The sequence below is a fragment of the Genypterus blacodes genome, unplaced genomic scaffold (assembly GCF_046128005.1).
Source record: "Genypterus blacodes isolate CSIRO-AG114 ecotype Tasmania unplaced genomic scaffold, CSIRO-AGI_Gbla_v1 ptg000067l_1, whole genome shotgun sequence".
Classification (NCBI taxonomy): domain Eukaryota; kingdom Metazoa; phylum Chordata; class Actinopteri; order Ophidiiformes; family Ophidiidae; genus Genypterus; species Genypterus blacodes.
The window spans coordinates 6444348-6465000 of NW_027466879.1; the positions used below are offsets into that span (position 1 = coordinate 6444348).

The 20653-nt window shown below is 43.5% G+C and overlaps 2 protein-coding genes across 2 annotated transcripts in view; both read left to right on the forward strand.

The window, feature by feature from the left end:
* Positions 1–1972: 1972 nt before the first annotated feature.
* Positions 1973–10455, forward strand: kmt5b (lysine methyltransferase 5B). The gene is made up of 11 exons (XM_076155669.1): positions 1973–2167; positions 3360–3469; positions 4339–4591; positions 4789–4936; positions 5036–5201; positions 5292–5401; positions 5706–5872; positions 5997–6016; positions 6101–6237; positions 6324–6526; positions 6674–10455. The coding sequence occupies exons 3-11, from the start codon at positions 4423–4425 to the stop codon at positions 8173–8175; spliced, it is 2622 nt and encodes an 873-aa protein (XP_076011784.1). The 5' UTR covers positions 1973–2167; positions 3360–3469; positions 4339–4422; the 3' UTR covers positions 8176–10455.
* Positions 10456–13273: 2818 nt separating this feature from the next.
* LOC143004833 (CD82 antigen-like) overlaps positions 13274–20653 on the forward strand; it is a 16677-nt gene continuing 9297 nt past the window's right edge. Inside the window, exon 1 of the mRNA XM_076155989.1 lies at positions 13274–13469. The gene's annotated coding sequence lies outside the window, so the exon portion shown is untranslated. The remainder of the gene's footprint in view (positions 13470–20653) is intronic.

Consider the following 20653-nt stretch of genomic DNA (forward strand, 5'->3'; position numbering starts at 1 on the left):
CTCAATATTAATGTTAATCTGCCCTCTGTTCATAATTGTTTCTCCAAACATGCCTCTGTTGGCATGAAATCAAAAGTAATTTAAAAAATTTTACAATTTTTAAATTAGTGTGCTAATCAAATTCATAATACCATAATATAGGCAAGCTGAAAAGCTACAGTAAATCCTGATAAAAAATGTACAAATGAATCATAGGGATCAAGTACTATACGTATGTAATGTCATGTGTAATGTACTTTATGAAGTATCATTTTAAAATCTAATGTGGGTGTGATCTGTTATGTTGCATTTAAGATGAAGCAGTTACTCTCTGTGTATAATTCAGAAGTGATTCACCAAGTGTTCAGAGAGACAAACAAAAGAATCAGGCTAAGATGACAACATGTCATCTCAGCCATAATGGTGAAAGTCTCAGTGATGACTGGATACACAGTTACACTTCAGGAGCACTGCAATACGTGACATGAGTGAAATTATCTGATATTTTGCCAGTACTTGTTGGCTTGAATGAATATTTATTGAATCTTAGTGTCCATGGAATGTTAATATGCATGAATGTGTGTGTGACCAGTGCTAGTTGTTGAAAGTAGGCTACAGTAACAGTATTTTCAGAATTAAGCCCCTCATAAATAAATGATGCCAACTTAGCCAGAAATCGATGGGTCAAGTATCAACCTACTGCAGAATAGCACATCGCTTCATTATTGAAATTTATGCGTAGATTTTCGGATAAGTTAGCCCAGGGAAGGGAAGGGAGTGAGGTTGAACAGACCGGTTGATGTCTCACCACAGCAGAAATTCTAGCACATCCCGTCCTTTAAATACACACTGTGTGCTGAAATGCAGGCGTCAATGAAAGTGAAGTGACCATCCTGAGGTGATAATACAACAATTCACCTGGTCACACGTTACCTGGAGTGAGAAAGCTCTCCTTGGCCGCCTGCCAGCTCAGCTCACATTGCCCCTACAAACAGGGTGGAGAAGGTCAGCATTTGTTGGGGAGGGGAAAAAGGCATTTATGTGGTTTCCATGGTAGCTGGTTTCCTCACACATGCAGCAGTGAGATGCGGCCCACACATTGTAAATTACTTTGTTAGTAATGTCAACTCTGCAGTGAAAGGTGAAGTTTTACACCCACAAAGTTCAACCTTCCTTGCCTGTTTCTGGGTGAGGCTCCAGGATACTGAAGTCTCCTCTTTGACTGGCGGATCAATGCTGCATCACTGGTTGTGTTTGTCTCATAAGTCCAGACAGGTTGCTGCAGATGTAAAATGTTCCGTTTTAAGACTATGCATTTAAAGTCATGCAGCATGAACACTTTTGTGCTTGAATGTGTGTGTGTGTGTGTGTGTGTGTGTGTATATATATGTATACTTTTAATGTATGCATATATACTTTGAATATATTATAAATTATATATACTTTTAATTCAAAGGCATCTAGCAGTTTTGTTTATCTAAAATGCGTGTTTTATAGGTGGAGGATGTTCAAACCGAAACAGGGAAATACAGGTTGACCGACTAAAGCAGAAAAATAAAAGAAGACACTGAGCAGGTTTAAAACAACAAACAGTAATAAAGTAAGACATAGACTTTTAGAATAGGATTAAGGGAATGTAAGGAATGAGTGACTTGTGAGAGTGTGACTCTGTGTGACTCTGTGAGAGCGTGGTTTTCGGGTTGTAACTTGTTGGGGTTCTGCAGCAGAGCCCACAGTGTCCCCGCCGCTGGATTCTTTTAGGAGTAGGAAGCGTAAAGAGGTTTGTTTATGCAGCACTACTTTTGTGTACATCCGACAATATCTGCCTGCTACAACCTGAAAGCAAACATTTGCAAAAAAGCAACCAAACGTCTTCACAGACCGAGCTGTAAATGTCGAAGCGATCCACTTTCAGACGGCATCGCCAACTCCTCTAACTCGTTTTCTTCGGGACGGATTTACAACAGTTGCGTATTCTCCTGGATCTATTTTCTTCTGGATGGCCGTGCTGCGCCTTTCTCTCCCTTCTTGCCCGTGCCTGACCGCCATCTTGAATTTTAATGTTAATTTTTTTTAAAACGTTTCCTGTGATATTTTCGTTTAGGGTATCTTGCCAACGTCGGATCACTTTTAGTGATTGTTGTTTTCGTGTGGTGATTTTTGTCCCCGCCTCCCCTAAAATCGACCTGTGAGTATTTGGGTGTATTCGTCTCTTGTTTTCCTCGTTGGTTCAAGACATTTAATGTTAGCAACGCGTGAAAATGCTTCCAGCTCAGTGCTCAATACAGATCATTTAAAATTACGATGCCTATACCAAGCGACCGACCGTTTCCTCGCTCTGATATCTATCATATAGCACATCCACGAAGATAAAGGCAGGTAAACTAACTTTTGATTAGCGAAACAAACAACAGATCTAACCAGTTAAACTAGCTAATGGCCTCCCATCAAACAGCCCATAGTAAAGTAACAGGGCTAGCCTTATCTGCTCTGTAGGCTTGTATCGTAACGGGAACTGGGGAGGTTTGTGCATTTATCATCAGATCTAGTAATCCGTCGTTGAATGTCTAAATGATTTGCATTATGTGTGAAAGGGCATTCTGCGTCGTGTTTACTGATCGACGTGGTGTTGAATTACTACTATGCTGCTGGATGATGCTAGCAGCCATGCTAATATTAAGTTCGGCACTAGAAGTAAAGAATTGAAGGTTGTGTTACTTTATTATGACTTTATTATGAGGCTACTATTGACAAAGGCGTTAACCTAACAATTTGTTTTACTCCTGGCCGTGGAATAGCTTGGTGTCAGAGTCAGGAGCAGCTTGAAGTGTGGACATCGCGTATTCTGGATGTATTTTACCGTCATTTGCTTAACATTAGATCAGTGTCGTCTTATACAGTCTTTACCCTTTAATGTTGCGGTATTTGTTATGTAAAGACAGCCAACGCTAGTTTTTCAACAGTAAATGGCTCATTGCCGGCGTCCGATGCGTGAACACCGCCCAGGCGTACGGCTAGCCTCTGTTAGCTACAAGCTAACGAAGTGGATGCGTGGAGAGAGGCTGTTGTTAGCAAATAATGCTAAATCGAGCACAATCACGGCCTCAGCTACAGCATGGCCTTCCGGGTTTCCTCGGCTAATGTTGAGCACCGTCCTGCAATGCGTTGTATTGTGGTTAGCGTTAGCCTTTGAGCTAAACATAAAGCGTTTTTAACTGCAGTAAGAAATGCGATGATGTGATGTGTTTCGATGTTTAACATTCAATAACTGGACTGCGAATACATGGTTTGAATTTCGCTAAAACAGTCATTCGTATGTTTGGATCATATCGTTGGAGATGAACTGTTGCACTTGACAGTAAGCCAATGCATTATTTCAGGTTACCACTAAGTGGCGCTGCAGGACCATTTCTCTCTGAGTTCACCAACGCTCCCTTGTTGTGTGTCTGTCAGAACCTGCCATGGCGTAAACAACACCAGCCACCAACGGGTAAACTGTCTTGTTGCTGCTCATATTTTGCACTTCCATCAGCTGCTGTTGTTTTGTTGTTAGACACTCTCTTTGCAACACTCATACATACTCCTGTACCCACACATCTATAAGATATCTGCACATAAATAAAGTAAGGCAGGACAACACAAGGATGGGAGAACAAGCTCACATTGCCATATTTTGGGCAACTCTCATTATTTACCTAAACTGACTTATTACAGAGCACAGAGTTTAAAATGAGACTTGTAGACTTGGCTCAGTGCAACCACAGGTCTATCATTGACTAGCAATCATTACTTCTAGAGATTTATTGGAGGTTACTGGATCATGGATGGGTATAGTGGTAACAATGGCTTTATGTCCAACAAAATAGTCTTCACTTTCAATAGCATACATATAGCAATGTGTTTGCTCCAAGGTTCGAGGTAGAGACCTTTTTCCAGGCTGTTTTGCAGAAGCAAATTGGCTGTATCTAATTGTGTTGCCCTGCCATCTTTCCGCTTGTGGGTCGAGTGATTGGCACTGTGTTCCCAGAATGTCAACAGGGTGTGTTCCAATAAGCAGGTTTTACCAAGTAATCTGGAAAACTAACATAGAGTAAAACCTGGAAACCCCTCAGGTCTGAGCTTGTACTCAGCAAAGACCCATATAGTTTGAGCCGTCCACTCACGATGACATCATGTTATGAAGCGTTAAGAGTGAACAGGGCAAAGCTTTGAGAGTGTTCATTCATGAGGTGGGAAGTTCAGGCTCTCACCTCCTCATTCCAGTTCAGCTCTCTGTAGTATTTCCTCTGTCACACTTTAAATACCCAGACCTTTGGCAGTGCACGTAGTTATGCAAGTCTTTCTGCCCTGCCTCTGTAGGTTCTAGACTCTAGAGCCTAGTCTTCCCCCCTGAAGACCTTCTACTTGGAGACTAAATGCAACTGGACCAGGGGGCTTGTGGGCATGAAGTGGCTGGGCGAATCCAAGAACATGGTATTAAATGGCAGACGACACGGAAGTAAGTTGACCAGCGAGCAACCTGTGAGCCAGAGTCAGACGCGCTCGCAGCACGGACAGCGGGCATCGTTACGCCCCCGGAAAAGCCACCCCAGAAACCGGAGATGTAGCCGCAGTGAGTTCAGTGTTTTTAATTTGATGTGTGTGACAGAAACTGCAGAAGCCCTTAAATTTATACAAATGAAACAATGAGATACAAGAAAAGAGAAATTAATTGTATTGATTCATATTCAAAATCTACTGTTATTGTTTATAAATAGTGATAGACAGCAGTAATGTACTCTAATATATACCCATGTTTGTGTTTTGCAGGATTTAATGCTTCCAGTCTAGAGGCAGAGAGGCGCTACGTCCCCTCTTCAGGAATGACGGCCAAGGAGTTGTGTGAGAATGATGATCTGACCACGAGCCTCATCCTGGATCCATATCTGGGCTTTCAGACCCACAAAATGAACACCAGGTGGGCTCTCCATCACAGTCCCTACAGTTACATTGGGGTTCTTGGACTGCGCTCCATCCCTACGGCCGTTCTGATCCCTTCATGAATGTGTCCCCACAGATTTCGGCCCATTAAGGGGAGACAAGAGGAGCTGAAAGAGATAATAGAGCGCTTCAAGAAGCATGACAACTTGGAGAAAGCCTTCAGAGCGTTGACATCAGGAGACTGGTCCCGACATCTTTTTGTCCATAAGACAAAAGCTCAAGAGAAGCTTTTTAAACAGCATGTGAGTTGATATGTCTATAAGATCTCCCCCCTCGTGTCCAGAATCACACCTCACGTCACAATCAAATGACTGACCCCGAGTTTTGTGCAGGTGTTTGTTTACCTTCGGATGTTCGCCACCGACAGCGGCTTTGAGATTCTCCCGTGTAACCGTTACTCGTCGGAGCAAAACGGAGCCAAAATTGTGGCAACAAAAGAATGGTGAGAACACGTGATGGGACGAAGAAAGTACACCCAGGTTCAGCTCTATGGTTTTGTATATCAGGGCGACAAATAGATCATCAGGTCCTAGCATCAGGTGGATGTAAACCTCAGGGGTCAACCTACTGAAATCCATCCACTCTCCACTTTGACCTCTCCCGTAAAGACGAGCAGCAGTTAGTGGTGATTCTCCAATATTCACTCTTGATAAATGGCAAACTCCACATGTGTAAATGCTCCAGTTAATGCGCTGTAGCTGCCCGTCTCCAACTTCACCGCCTCACCTTTTTGCGTCGCTTTACAGGAAACGAAACGACAAGATCGAGTACCTGGTGGGATGTATAGCCGAGCTCTCCGAGGCAGAAGAGAACATGCTGCTCCGACACGGCGAGAATGACTTCAGTGTCATGTACTCCACTCGCAAGAACTGTGCACAGCTGTGGCTCGGGCCAGCTGCCTTTATCAATCACGGTAATATTGATCGTCTTTATTGATTAGTTGTAATTGGTGCTTTTGGAACATAATGTAGAGTTGTAATGTGTAAGATTTGGACTAAGTTGCAGTCTAATAAGAGTGTTTATCCCCCTTTTTCCAGATTGTCGGCCAAACTGCAAGGTAAGTTTTCAACCTTTGGGTGTCATTTGCACTTTTCTTGTTGGTTGTAGTGCAGTGAATTAATTTTTCCCTTTTTTTCTACAGTTTGTCTCGACAGGACGGGACACGGCTTGTGTCAAAGTCTTGAGGGACATCGAACCAGGAGAGGAAATCTCTTGTTACTACGGAGATGGTTTTTTTGGCGATAACAATGACTTTTGTGAATGCTACACGTGCGAACGGTAGGTGTCACGCCGGCGATGACATCGGAGCAGGGAAACGCGTCAACTCAAGTGTGCGGCTGACGTTCTGGAGTTTTGTTTTACAGACGAGGTACTGGTGCTTTCAAATCCAAAGCTGGACTGCCAGTAGAAGTACCAGTGATCAACAGCAAGTATGGGTTGCGGGAGACGGACAAGCGTCTCAACAGGCTGAAGAAGCTGGGAGGAGAAGGAAACCCGAGCTCAGACAGCCACTCTGTAGGCTCCCACACTGATGTAGACTCTCAGGAAATGCCAAAAACACATCCATGTAAGAATCTCCTCAAACTCTTGACATACTGTGAGACTGAAACATACAACCACACACCACTGCATGATGGGATGTCTTTATTTATGTCTTTCTTCCTTGTTTTAAACTGTAATATGTAAGAAGCACTATTTTGTCTTTTCATTCTAGCTGCAAGAAAGCGAACTTCCTCTGGCATGAAGTTTAGTAAAACCAGGACTCAAACCAGAAACCAGACTCTTTCCAGAGCCGTTAACTCTACCTCACCTTCCAAGCAAGGTCGTATTAATAATAACAGGGTACCAAAGAGACTAAAATCCCAATCCAAGCCTTCACTAAGTAAAGTCCAGTTGCGGAGTCGCCGGAGGGGTGCAGAGCCCAAACCCTTGGCCAAAGGAGAGACTTGCCAGCTGGGTCTCAGGGACTCAAAGGTGTCGCTGTGTAAAGGCGTCACCATCAAAAAGGAGAAGGATGCACAGGGGACGATGCAGCAGACACTAGGCCAGCGGGGCTGCCTGACACGACACGCTGCCAAGGAGAATGGTAATCTAGCAGGTGCACAGGGCTGCGACGGCAGCCAGGCGTCCACGTACAGAACTCGCAGGTCGACTCGGACCCTCGTAAAAGCCCAGGAAACGGCAGCTGGCGTTAAACTGGAGCCCAGTGCGATGGACGGCCTGAGCCCGGTGCCCGGCGGAGTGGTTATCAAAACCGAGCCGGCTGACATGGACGAGTATCTCCACCACGGGGTCAGACTGGAGCAGCCGGCGTTGGACAGCGGCTACGCTAGAAGAGGATTGTGCACCAGGCGGAAACGGCTGCCGCGGCTCAGGGCAGAACGGACAATTAAACGCGAGGACTCGTACGAGGAGCCGTTCATGCCGGTGGCGACGGGACATACTGCTTCCTACTCGGACTGCGGTAACATGCTGCTGGGCTTCACCGACCGCCACAGGGACTTTAACGGCGTCGCTAATGGCAGCAAATCCCTCCGCCGGGACAAGGGTAAGAGTAGCTGTCGGTCCCAGGACAAGGGGAAGAAGAAGCGTCAGATCACACGCTACGACGCACAGCTGATAGTGGAGAACAACACGGGCATCCCTAAGCTGACGCTCCGCCGGCGGAGAGACAGCAGCAGCAGCAAGACCGGCGACCCCAACGACGTCGTCGGTTCAACCATTTCCACCTCCACGGTCAGCTCGGCCTCCTCCAGCAAGATTAGCATTAAGTTCAGCAAGGACCATAATAAGGACAAAGGCAGCTCGTACATAGCCAAACTGAACAACGGCTACGCTCCAGTGGTCCACAACAGCGCCACCAAGCTGAAGATCCAGCTGAAGAGGGAGGACGACGTGCGGAGAATATCCCAGACGAAGGCGGAGCAGATGTCCTACAATGGGAACATGGGTCAGAGTCTGGAGGCCAGGAACGGCGGCCACCGGACCCAAAAGATCATTGCGGACTCTTCTTCCGAAGAGGACAATGAAGAGGAAGGGGAAGACGACGACGACGATGACGACGACGACGACGACTACTTTGACAATGAGTTTGACGACGATTTCATTCCACTCCCTCCAGCAAAGCGCCTCCGGCTCATTGTGGGTAAAGACTCCATAGACATCGATATCTCCTCCAGGAGGAGAGAGGATCAGTCTCTGAGGCTCAACGCATAAGCTGTGGAGCTCATCACTCCGCCATTACTTGTAAATAGAGATGACCTCGCTAATCAACTGTTGTGTTGATGTAAAAGAAGTACAGTAATTTAAAGACAAAAAAAAAAATTGCTGAAGAATTAAGAACCTGAATGAGCGATGTTAGAGGTGCTGTTGAGCTAAAACAAATCTCTTTATTTTTCACTGAGGTTAGACGAGCGTTTATTCAGTCCATTTTCTGTCATACTGCATATGTTATGCTACATGGAGAAAGCAGGAAGTCGCTCTAGTCGACACGTGAACAATTATGGCCGGGGCTGCAGGCGAAGTGAAGAAGGGAGGATTTGTTTTGAGTTCAACTCTTTCCTTTAAGTGAATGCACTTGTTATATTCATAATGGACATGGATAATGTAGAAAGTGTACAGTAATGGTGACTATCCCCTCTGTCTCATAGGCAGGTTTTTAATTGAAATGATCCTTTTCTTTGTCTCATAGTTTGTAATCTGTGTGACACACCCATGTGGTCGGTCCAGAGTTATTATAAGATTTCATTTTGGATTTCTGTGCCATGTTGTCATTATCCCAGTAGTTTCCTTATAAAGAACCACTTGAAGACAAATGCAGCACTCACCAATTCTTGCATTTCTACGAGGATGATGATTCACTGTGCAAAGTCAAACGCTTTCAACCAATTCTGTTCCATTACCTGAGCAAAGTGTAAACAATGTCATAGCCATTTTTTTTATTTGCATTTAATAAGAAAACGAGTCTGTGTTCCCGACTACTGGTGCAAATGGACGGAGAGGAAAAATCTAATCAAATCTTTCTCATGCAATAACTGTCAAATCACGCACGGTTATTTCCTTTTCTTTTCCTTTTGAGCAATCACACAATTGTAACGCCAAAGAGCGACGGGACGGGAATGACGCTGCACAATTACACAGCATACAGAAGCTCATTCAGAACGCTGTAAGGAGACATGTTCAGCCCAGGAGTTTGAGGATGCTAAAGCACACTAGATGTTTGTTTTTAACGAAGTTCACTACAGTAAAACAAAAATGGACCAATACGTTGGAGCTACTGTGTAATGGGAACATGGCACACATGGTAGGTGAAGCCCTTTTTTAGAGATCATTTAAAAAGGCAAATCAAATCAAGGCCAATTCTCAAGGGCTTTTAAAAGCAGTAATCTTGAAGTTGTGAAAGTAATGTACAGAAAGACTGGCTTATTTTCACTCAGTAGGATTATGGGATATATGTTTTCTCGAGTCCAGTCCTCACTTTTTTAGTTCTTTCTTTGGATTTAGCAGGAAAGTGAGCGATGTCCATCAACACTGGAAATGGATGAAAATCATATTGCCTGATTTTTACACTCTTAGTTTAGAGTTTCATGTTCTTTTTCCCTTTGGTGCTACTTGATTTCCCCGGAATCTGCTACCGGATCCCCCCCCTCGCTTATCCCCTGTAACTCCTCCTTCATAGACGCCAGCATTAACTTCTATGGTAGACGTTGACATTTGTTAGATGTTGAACCCTTTCACAGCAGAAAGACCCATTTTAGCGTTTTAGCTGTGGTTTTGTTTTTGTTTTCCCCAGGAACAGCTTCACAACAAGTTCACTTTTATTTTGAAATAAAAAAAATGTAACTGAAAATCACAATCCGACAGTGTTAGGTGCCTTAACCGAGAGCGTTTTTCACACATTTACAACCAATTTGTAACACGACTAATCAGTGACGAGTGAAAATGCAAAGCCATCTTCTTCCCCGTGAAACATTGGAATACTTCAAAGTCCCATCAGTCCTTCTGTATATTATTTTTTGTGGTGTGGAAATGATAGAACTGCCCAACAGTTAGAGGGATCAACTGAGGTGAATGTTAACCCACTTTCCTTCGGTTCATGTACCGTTCATATCACCAGCAGCTAATCACACAGTTGTGAACGTGGCTCATTCTGTCCTTCCTTCCTTTCCTTTTGTCTCCATCCTACACTGTAAACTGTTCCAGGTGTTCCGTCTGTGTGGTATTTGTCCAAATAGACAGCTGTCAAGATTTCCAATTGATGCTTAAAAATGGAGGGAGGAAAAAAAAGGAATTTAAAAAAAGAAAAAAAAAAAAAAGCAAAACAAATGTGAATAGTTTGCGGACATTTGAGCTGCCTGGGTAGCGGGGAACATGTAAAGAGAATTAAATCTGGGCAGTGCTTATTTTGTCCAATATGTAAATCTTGTGAACACATCTTGTACTTATTTAACAGTTTTGAATACTTGAAAACTATATAAAGTTTCTTTGTGACTCTTATTTCTTGAGCCTGTTTTGAGGATTCCTGGACTTTGATAGGAACGGTTCAGTCAAAGTGGCAGGTTTAGTTGATTCCAACAACACAAGCTTCAGTTCTCACCTTCGTTTGCGTCTCATACCAACATTAGTGCACTTTTCTGTCAATAAAACTAATCCATTAATGATCATATTCTACATACTGAATGTGCTTGTACTGAACACTAACATAAGATAATTATCAGGTGATGTCATGCTAGAACGTGACAGCTACCCCCTAGTGGCCAAAGGCGGTTATTGCAGTTTGAAGTCATATTGAATAGTTGACATTATTAATCATCATAAGACTACACTTATATGTATCTATATTCTGAAACCTCTTACTCATTACATTGTTATTGTTGCCAGGCGACAGGTCAATAGCTGCACTTGAACTTTAATTACCTTTAGACCCAACAACAACCTGTGGCCTCAGGGAAATGACACCTGTTTGTGTGTGTGAGAGAGGGAGAGAGAGAGAGAGAGAGAGGGAGACATGTTCCTCACAGCTGCAGGAGTGTTGCCAGCTAACTAAAAAATAAAAAACAACACACTAAATACGGGCAAGTTGATAGAATGAGCACATTGACAGGACATTTGGTAATTGAAAAGCTGAATGTTATAAAACTAACATATTTGGATATGAGAATTTAGCAGTACAGTAACTTCCAGTTTTTCCGCTCGCCTTTGAATTGATTGTTTATCTGCCACGTAAAACTGAACACAGATTTTGGTTTGTGAAAAATAATATTTGAGAAAAATCCTAAACAATTCAATTTCTAGAAAGGAAAGGAGTTAAACGGTTACGAGTTTCACATCAACTGAAGGTTCTTATTTTCTGCCAGGATGTATTGCATTTGCTCAATAAAGAATCTATAACAAACCTCATGTAACGCCCTGAAGAGGACAGAGCAGCCAAAACACAAACAAATAAACAGTACAGGCAAGTCAAAACCTTTAAGTATTCGGAAAATCCCATTTAGTCCATTTTTGTGATGAAGTGTACATGTCTTCAGATTTGATTTCTTCTTAAAAAGATGATGTGTGGTTTGCACTGAACAGAGGTGTACAGTAATTCACATTGTGTGCAGCATATTACTGCCTTGCCAGCTTCAGCCTGGTGTCGTGTTCAGTTGGCACCATTCACTATTGACTGACCTGTGTGTTAGTGAGGTCATGGTCAGTCTGAGGCTTGTACAGCACACACACCACGTCAGGGCAGCGTGAGGGAATATGAGCCACATTCACAGCATTAAATGGCATTATTTATTCTGCAGTGTGTAATGTGATGACCGTGCAGCAGTCACACACACTGGCCTGACAGAGCTTAGTGTGTGCGAGTGTGCCGTCGTACAAGCGACGTTTCAAAGACGATCCCTGAGCTTCTTTTCTTACACACCAGTGATGATCTGGATTAATGACACTGTTGGAGCTGCAGCCTGAGGCTAAGCAGTCTGACCTCACCGACCTCAAGGATTTATTTTCTCGCTGGGCACAAACCAGTGACACGGATGTGTAAAGTCCAGATTCACCAGATTCACTTAATCTAGGCTTCACTTTTAACACGTCTTGATGTGTAATCCTGATGTTTTGCCAGTATCGATTTCTTGAGCAGCCATTCTGAATGATTTTACCTCATCCAACCTGCATGAGGCTGAGGTAAACAACATGACGCAACATGACAACAAAACCAAAAAGATAAGGATCATCACTCTAAGGGTCCACAACTACATATTCACAGTATATTTCAAGGCCTGGGTATGTTATAAGTAATGTAAGTCTCTGTGGCTACTATTAGTATGCAGAATGCATAGCAAGGGACAAGGACTAAATCAACATGTCATCATCCATGAACGATCGAAGAACCACAGACCAATTAGAAACAGAAGGTGTTAATCCAATCATGTGTTTCAGATCAATGTTGAGCAGGTAACAATTGATCAACTGGAAAGGATTTTGTGTCACTGATGAGGTTGATTCGGTAAACACACGAGACAATGATGAGACATTGATCTTGTTATTCATTGTCACGTCCTCCCATGGTAACGGTATCACACCAGCCACATACAGCCTCTCCACATACATGCTATGACCTCAAGTCTAATAAACTGTCAATATGGAGCAAACAGTTTAACGCATGGACCAATGAGAAGAGTTTCATTTGCTCCCATTTCCCTCTGAATGTGTATCACAGAGGTCATAACATGGAAAACAGCTGCAGCTATAACATCAATTATAATGAGGACATTTGATTTAGGGCAGTCGGCTCAGGCTGCAGCACAACTAGACACGGATAGAGACTGCTTCTGCTCTTTCAGCACAGCCAAATCAAATCAAAGATTATATGTAAAGACTAGAGTGTGTTGTTAGATTGTCTCCACTGGGTTTGTGCTCTCAAAAATGGCAGTAAAATGAAGATTGAGTATTGTTTGAAAATGTGTGAAAGGTGCAACACACACATCAGTCTGACAACACAGTGAGATATACAACAGTATCAACACAGGAGTGATTACAAATGTTCCATAATTAGAGTTCTCCAGTGATCCAGATTACACTGTATTCCTCTGTTTACACCACTGCTGTTCTAGTTAACCTTAGCAGTGCCAAACTAACACACAGATCTTGTCTTAGCTCAAATTAAATGGTACTTATACTTTATACTGCTACCTCAGAGACTTTTCCTTGCAGTAGCAGCAGATGAGTGTGTGTAATCTCTCCCTGATGCGGGGATTGAGGGGTTAACGGAGGCATCTGACTCGTCCATTCTCATATCTGCCACACGGTGGGGGCGACCACATTCTGCTTCTGCTGCGTGTCGGCGCTTCAGTCTGCACACTTTCTGCCGCCGCCGCTGCTGCTGTTACTGCTGCCGCTTTGTTGTCTCCGTTCAGGTCACTCAGTCCGTCAGCAGCCCGCTCAGAGCGCACAGGAGCCGGACACCTCTGCCCTCCCGCACCGCCTCCACCTCTCCCGGTAATCAACCGCTAAAGAAACCCAACGTGAGTAACCGAACATTACACTCTGCTTCAGCCCGCTTCATCAAACCGTCTCACGCAAACTTCTCCGCCGCTTTCCAACTTGTGTTTTTCCACGCGAAGGCTGAAAAAAGCTGAAAGCGCGCCTGGGTGCAAATCGATTAATATGGAATGATTGATTTGTTTGGTTGATTGATTCGTTGTGTTTGTGTGAAAGTAATCGCTTTTCCAACATTTTTATGCATGTCTTTTCTCAAACACGGACGCCGATGTGGCGATGTGAACGTGATAATGTGAACACGACACGGAGCGTCAGTGAGTGAGGAACCACTTGTTAGTTAGTAAATTGCGTTGAAACACGAAATATGAGTCAATTATAGGCACTTATTGAATCTAATGCTCTTTCACAAACCCACCAGAAGTTTAAACATGGGGAATATGTGGAGACTTAAAGTCAAACTCCACTGTTTAGAACCTGAGTGATCAAACTGAGGCCATCTATCTCTCTGTAGGACATCAGCAATAAAACTTCACTTCACTTCTAGAGAATTTGTGGACTTTGTCTCAAACTGAATTTTGGCCAACTGATATTGACTCTTAAGGTCTGATTACAAAGATCCATGTTTCTTAATAGGCTATATTTAGCACTGATATCTAAACTTTCAGTTTTAACAGCAGGTTTTTATTCCTGTGACGGTGAAAAAACCTCCAAAACAACACACACACCACCATGGGACACTGAAACCCAAATACATGAATGTGTTTCAGGGGGAGATCATATTGATTGTATTGTATTGACTCAATAGCAGATATCCTGGGATACATTACTGACTTTACACAAACTCACTGACTGGCACGCTATTCATCAAATGTGATAAATAAAATATGCAGTAGATTCTCTTGCTGAAGCCAGTTGATATTTGAAATCAGTCAATACTTTGGCAAACCCAAGCATTAGTCTGTTTTTAACCCCATGTTGCACCAGCATTCAGGCCCTTTGCCACCAGAACATAATCCATCCTCTGTATGGTTATTGATTGGACTTTGGATGTGTAAGAGCCAAAGATGAGTTAGTGCAGTAGTGTTTCATAATGTCCATCATTGAGTATGTATTGTATAGGTAATGTCATATATAGTGCGACACCATTGCTAGTTGGACGACTTTGGCGTAACTGTTGGTTGAAGTGACATCATAGGCAACACTTTTGTAACCTTGTGTGTTGGATTATGTGTGAACCTGGGAAGCGAGAGTGTTTTGAAATTACAGTTGAAAGTACATTTTACTTTGGAATTTAGTGATTTTCGGGTTAAACATTTAAAAGAAAGTGACTTAGTTGTTTAGTGTGCGAATGCAAGGTTTACCAACAAAAAGAGACGTGAAGAAGGGAACCAGGGGCCGTTACAGTATGGATATGGATCTATGTGGCTGTTTTAGTGAGGTTTCTCCCCTCTACAGACCTGAGGGTCGCCCCTTCTACTCAACATCTGAGGTTGTAAATCTGTGGGACTTCTCTCCTGTAGTTACTCCACATGACCTTAATTACCTTTCCATATTTTGCTTAGCGTCTGCTCTGCTGAATGGATTCTGTACCCGGGTCCACAGCTGCTGGTGGCTAGGTGGTTGGTTTTTTGTATCGCTATTGGACAATGAACAAGACTGTTTTCAGAGTCTTGACTCATAGTCTTGACTCATAGTCTTGACTCACCACTGGGAGATGTGGATCTGTTTTTCTGCATTTTGGCTGACTTGTTTCCAGTTTCACATTGACATCTCGACACACTGGCTAAGATACAGTGTACACAACATACCGTGACTGAGATTGACTGCTTTCATATTTATAAGAGGAGTGAGACAGTGAGACACGTTGGTGACGCACCCTGCTGCATGAATGCTGCATGAGTTTAGAACCTGTCCACCCTGTTCACTGGAATTGGCCTAAAGGTAATTATGGGCCTAACAGCGTCAACACTCAAACTGCTCACATTTCCTCCACACGCACTACAACGTCTTCTTCTCCATAATGGCTGCTGTGAGGTGAACCCCGTGATCGTGTCGTCTCTAACGTCAGCCCGTCCTGTCGCCGGCTCTCTTTAGTCTTGTTTACATGTGGGGGTGAAAAGCAGAGTCTAAACAAGCAGGAGATTTTTGTTTGTGCAGACGGTTTCTTTCCCACACCTCCTCTCTCCCGCCGCCCTGCTGGAGTGTTGTCATAGAAACGTGTAGAGCTCGCGCCTTCTTGAATGAGTGGGAATGAAGTTGTCTGGGAGGCCCAAACCGGTTTGGTCCAATGTTGAATTAATTATAGTGGGCAAGGGACCGTCAGGGTTCACGTCCTCACAAGCTCGGGCCAAACCTCTCTTTGTTTTGGCGGCGGCCCCCCACTTCTCCATCCAGGCGCTGTTCTGGCCCCCCCTCTCGGCCTGCTTACTACGAGGTGTGTAACACGTCCCCTGGTCCCCTTTAACCTTGCCATGGCTTAACATCCTCTTAAAACACAGCTAAAAGGGGTGTCAGGTGTCAGTTCTCACTGAAGACAAGGTCTCGCGGTGAGAATGGGACATCTTTCAAACAGTATGGCCGTAATTGTCCCGAGGAAATGTGAGGCTGCAGCGGCTCTCTCTGTGTCAAGTTTCCCCTTTTGTTAACAGAGAAAAACTGTCTGAAAGCAGCCATTGTTTTGGTGGCAACTCAAAGCTGGGGGCCCTGTGAGGCAACAGGGGTGATGGGATGGAGTGTGTGTGTGAGTGTGTGTGTGTGTGTGTGTGTAAAGGGGTGGGGGGCGTGCATGCATTATTTAAAGGGTGCATGTAAAGTGTGATTCTGGTTGGTTGATTGTCGTCAATCAGGTTGTTTCCAGTGAGTTGTCGCTCAGACGTCTAAATGCTGACGAAGAGGCTTTCAGATCTCTAATGTCTGAAAGATGAACATGAGCACCCAGTGACACCACCCTCCCACCCACTCACAATACAAAGACCTGCTGACCTGCACAGGTGTTTTCACTCACTCTGGCTGGTTGGGCTTGGTCTTTTCAGGTTGTGGGCGTCGAAGCTGTGCATGCAGAGAGTATGAGCTCACCAAACACCAGCCGCTTTAAATATTCATAAAGGTTCAGCTGGTGCAGCCTTAATTGAAGAAACACGCCTGTCTGGACAGCTGTGAACAACTTTAAAAGATTTATGAAGAAAGAACAGATTGGTAAATGCGCCATGCAGTTCCGTGTCACACCAGTAGAGGGCGCTTCTACGCGTTATCGTGAGTCACCATTGGCAGAGGCAGCGTGATACTCGTTCCCGTCTCTCCTTTTGTGGATTTTGAATGTGAATGAATGTTTGTCGGAGTGTCTTTGCAGATGTCAGAGGTCATTGAACTCCAACGTACCTGGAGCTTTCTATCCTAGAATTTGTGCATCCTTCATTTTTGCGAAGCATGCAGGTGTAGGTATGCCAGCAATGTGCCACAACGAGTAGTGAATGAACAAGCAGTTTTGCAGTGTGCCGTGGAATATTTGGACCAATCACGGCCAGGGGGAGGAGTCAGAAGTAGAAAAGACGAAAGACAAGAGTTGGTCCTGGGTGCCCTGCACAAAGAACACACAGAGAGACAGAACTAAGATGTCTTACGCCCGGCAAGACAAAAACTTGTGTCGCTCTTCTTCCATCAACTTTCGTCCACCAGCATGTGGCTAAGTTCAGTCCACAGGTGTTTCACTTCTGTAATCATTGGCAATTGTTGTGGCGATGATGGTAAATTAACCCAGATACGATAAAAGGACATTTTTATGCTATACAAGTGGATCTGTTTGCCCCACAAGTGACTTCAAGCCTCATCCAGGCCAGCGTTTAGAAACCAGCTGTGTGAGAAACAAGTATAGCTGTTGTCTGGTTTGATACTTCAAGTCATAATTCTAGCAAAAGTTGCTTTGTTTGTCCTGTCAACCCCAATATTTGAGATTTAGAATTGGAGGCCACAAATAGATATGGAGGAGCTATGAAAGAAACAGCAAGTTCCCAAAACAAAAGGCCTTATTGTTGTTGGGGTTGTTGTCCCACGCGCCGCCTGCACAGATTAGCATGTCGCAGTCTGGAGTAGATGTACTGATGCTGATTACTAACAGTGCAGCATGGAAACTGAACTCAACAAAAGACTTCAGGCGTGTGTGTAACCTGTGTGTAGCAAGATCCACCATCAGCAGGTGGAATTTAGCCTTGATACAAACTGGGAAGGATTCAAAAGTTTGTTTTCAGCAGGTATGGATAAACAGTAGATACATAAGGAGATGATGTCCTCTCCTGTGTCAGATCAGACATGTGTTTGTTTCCCACTGCAGTGTTTCCTTTGAAAAGTATTCAATCAATTCATGAGCAGTGTCACATTATTCTTAACCACTTATTTAGTTTTAATACATCTTTAATACATTCAAATGTGTTTTCTTTTAATGTTTTGGCATCTCAAAACCCCCAAAGAAGAAAATGATTAAAAAGGTGTTTTATTTATAATAAATTCAAAATGAAGTACTTGGACTTGATTTTATGTCTGAAACCTTTTAAAATACCAATAGTCAGTTTAAATTTCAGCTTGGACTGTCTGAACTTATTTTTAGAGTGAAGTGTGTGTGTGTGTGTGTGTGTGTGTGTGTGTGTGTGTGTGTGTGTGTGTGTGTGTGTGTGTGTGTGTGTGTGTGTGTGTGTGTGTGTGTGTGTGTGTGTGTGTGTGTGTGTGTGTGTGTGTGTGTGTGTGTGTGTGTGTGTGTGTGTGTGTGTGTGTGTGTGTGTGTGTGTGTGTGTGTGTGTGTGTGTGTGTGTGTGGAGTAACATTTCATGTCTGTGGAGCTTTGGTATGATGAAGCTCAGGCAGTGTAAGGAGTTTATCTGGCGTGAATGTTGCTCATCCTCAAGGTTTGGACTTCAGGTGGTGAGGAATGGAACAGCTGTGTGCACCCAGTGAACTTGACGGTGATCCATTAGGAGTCTGTTTGTTGGACCCGAGCCTCAGTCAGTCAGCCAGCCAGTCAGTCTGTCCTGTGGTTCATCAGCAGAGACCTGAAGAAGACACAGCGGCAGCGGTCACAGTGATACGGTCTGAATATTTGAGAATCACTTCATCAGTTTGGCTCACGCTGGACACACACACACACACACACACACACACACACACACACACGGGACTGTTAGATGCAGATTGACTTGTAGAGACAAAGATAGAAAGTCGGCTCTGATCTTGGCAGTGAGTTTGTTTTTCTTCTTGGCTCTTGCTGTATCATTCAGCTGTGTGTGGTGAGCGCCTGGTACAGCTCGAGTCTTCCGAGGAGGAGGAGGAGGAGTGAAATACACGAGTTGAAGAGCTTGTTGTTACAACTCAGATCGAAAGCAAAAGACTGATAAAAATCTGTTCTCTTTGATGTCTTGTAAATGTTTAGGGTGTCAGGTAAAAAGTTTTTCTTGATTAGACACTCATGTACTCTTTGTGTAATCATTTACTTTTCAATTTATATTCTGGACTTTTTCATCTCTATCATTATTTTGGAATATTTGAAGTTGTTGTTCTGTAACGACTGTGGGTAAAAGCCAAACTGGTTGATTGTAGGCTGAGCAGAGAGGAGAACCGGCAACCATTACTTATGTTACAAGTCCTGCCTCAGGCTGTGCTGAGCATGATGGGATTTATAAAGAATGTTGCTGTATGTTCATTTCGTGCGTGGTTGGTCATGTTCCAAGCAGCCGTTCATTCATTTTGTTTCACTGCGGGTCCTTGTGTCCGTGTGGCTCAGGTGAAGCAATAAACCACGCAGAGGGATGATGATGATGGTGTGATCTTAGTGTTTAATGTCCCTTTTACACCATGAGACACTTCACCTTCATGATGTCAGTTCAGTTGTTTGGCGTCTTTGGGAATCAGCATTTGTGTTATGCTGGAAATGGAGAGAAAGTGTTCAATCTGCAGATTTATTTGAGATGTGTTCAAGTATCAAAGTCACACTGCTCATTGTGAACAATAGTCCCCCATCAGTGTAGTGTAGAATGTGAATATGTCAACCACTAACTGCAGGTATTAGGTACATGCAGTGCATTCAATTATAAATATGACAGTGCCAGGAACTCAAAATTGGACTTTGACTGAACTACCCGACTGAATGTACTTTAGCCTGGGGAGAGAGAAAGACAAGCAAGGTGAAATATGGTCATGAGTGTGTCCTGAAGTGTGTGCATGTCTCACTCTCCAGTTCTTAATTTTGTGAAGTAGAAGAAGAATGAGCTGCAGAGTTTTGTTTGCTTTCTCCTCTCAGACTGGAGCTGAAGCTTTTCATTGCTCCATGCAGATTGCAGTCATAGTTTTTTGCAACACAACGGTCAGGGGGCCTTGAAGGTTCCCTCTCGGGTCGGGAAAGTTGTAGTTGTGGTCCTGTACAGTCAGTCAGTCGTTAAGCCACACTCACTACACAGCGCCAATGTATAGAGTCTCATTCATAAAACGTTCAATAATGGCTTCAATAAAGCCTTAAATAGAAATAAAAGGCAGTTTGTTTTAGACATCACATTCAGAAGTAGATGTTTCAAATATACCTTTATAAGATCTGTTGTACTCTATGTAGTTATTAAGCCGTTTATTTCTTCACACCGTTTTCTCAGAGCAGCAGCTGTTATCTTCACAGTTATTGGTTAATTATAATATTTAGTGACAGCTTTCAGTATGCAGATGTTCTGTATGTAATGAAACATGGCAGCACTCATTCCAGATGCAGACTTTCCTCTCTTCCCCCAGCAGCTGCAGCACAAAGTATCTCCGTGGCATTTCTAAATTTAAACAACAGACGCTCTGTTACAGAGCCTCTTTTATTATTTCAAACCAAAAGCACATGAACGCTCTCGTCGTGTTTACAACTTCCAGTCTTGGAATGTGGAGCTCTGGAGGAGCCTCAGTGGCACCATTAGTTTAAAACTAAGTCTTAAATTGCATGGAATGTTAAAGTCTTCTCTTTATATGAGGTCAAAATCTTTGGCAGTGATTTTTTGATCAGGTTTGCATGCAGTTAAGTGTTGGACGCTACATATACGGGATTCTAGAAACAAGTTTGCGCCTCACATAAATATTTGTTGAGACTTTAGTGCTGCTAATTCCATTTAAATCACACAAATAATAATTATTGTTTTGGTTGGAGTCAATTCCAAATTTGTCAATTTGTCAAGCCAACAGTTTGATAACTCTTAAG

What these genes read in the sequence shown, in the direction of transcription:
- kmt5b (XM_076155669.1), top strand. Translation starts at nt 4,423, where the DNA reads ATGAAGTGGCTGGGCGAATCCAAGAACATGGTATTAAATGGCAGACGA. An exon ending in AAACCGGAGATGTAGCCGCA is followed by an intron (nt 4,592 to 4,788) that starts GTGAGTTCAGTG and finishes TGTGTTTTGCAG; the next exon opens with GATTTAATGCTTCCAGTCTA. An exon ending in GAATGCTACACGTGCGAACG is followed by an intron (nt 6,238 to 6,323) that starts GTAGGTGTCACG and finishes TTTGTTTTACAG; the next exon opens with ACGAGGTACTGGTGCTTTCA.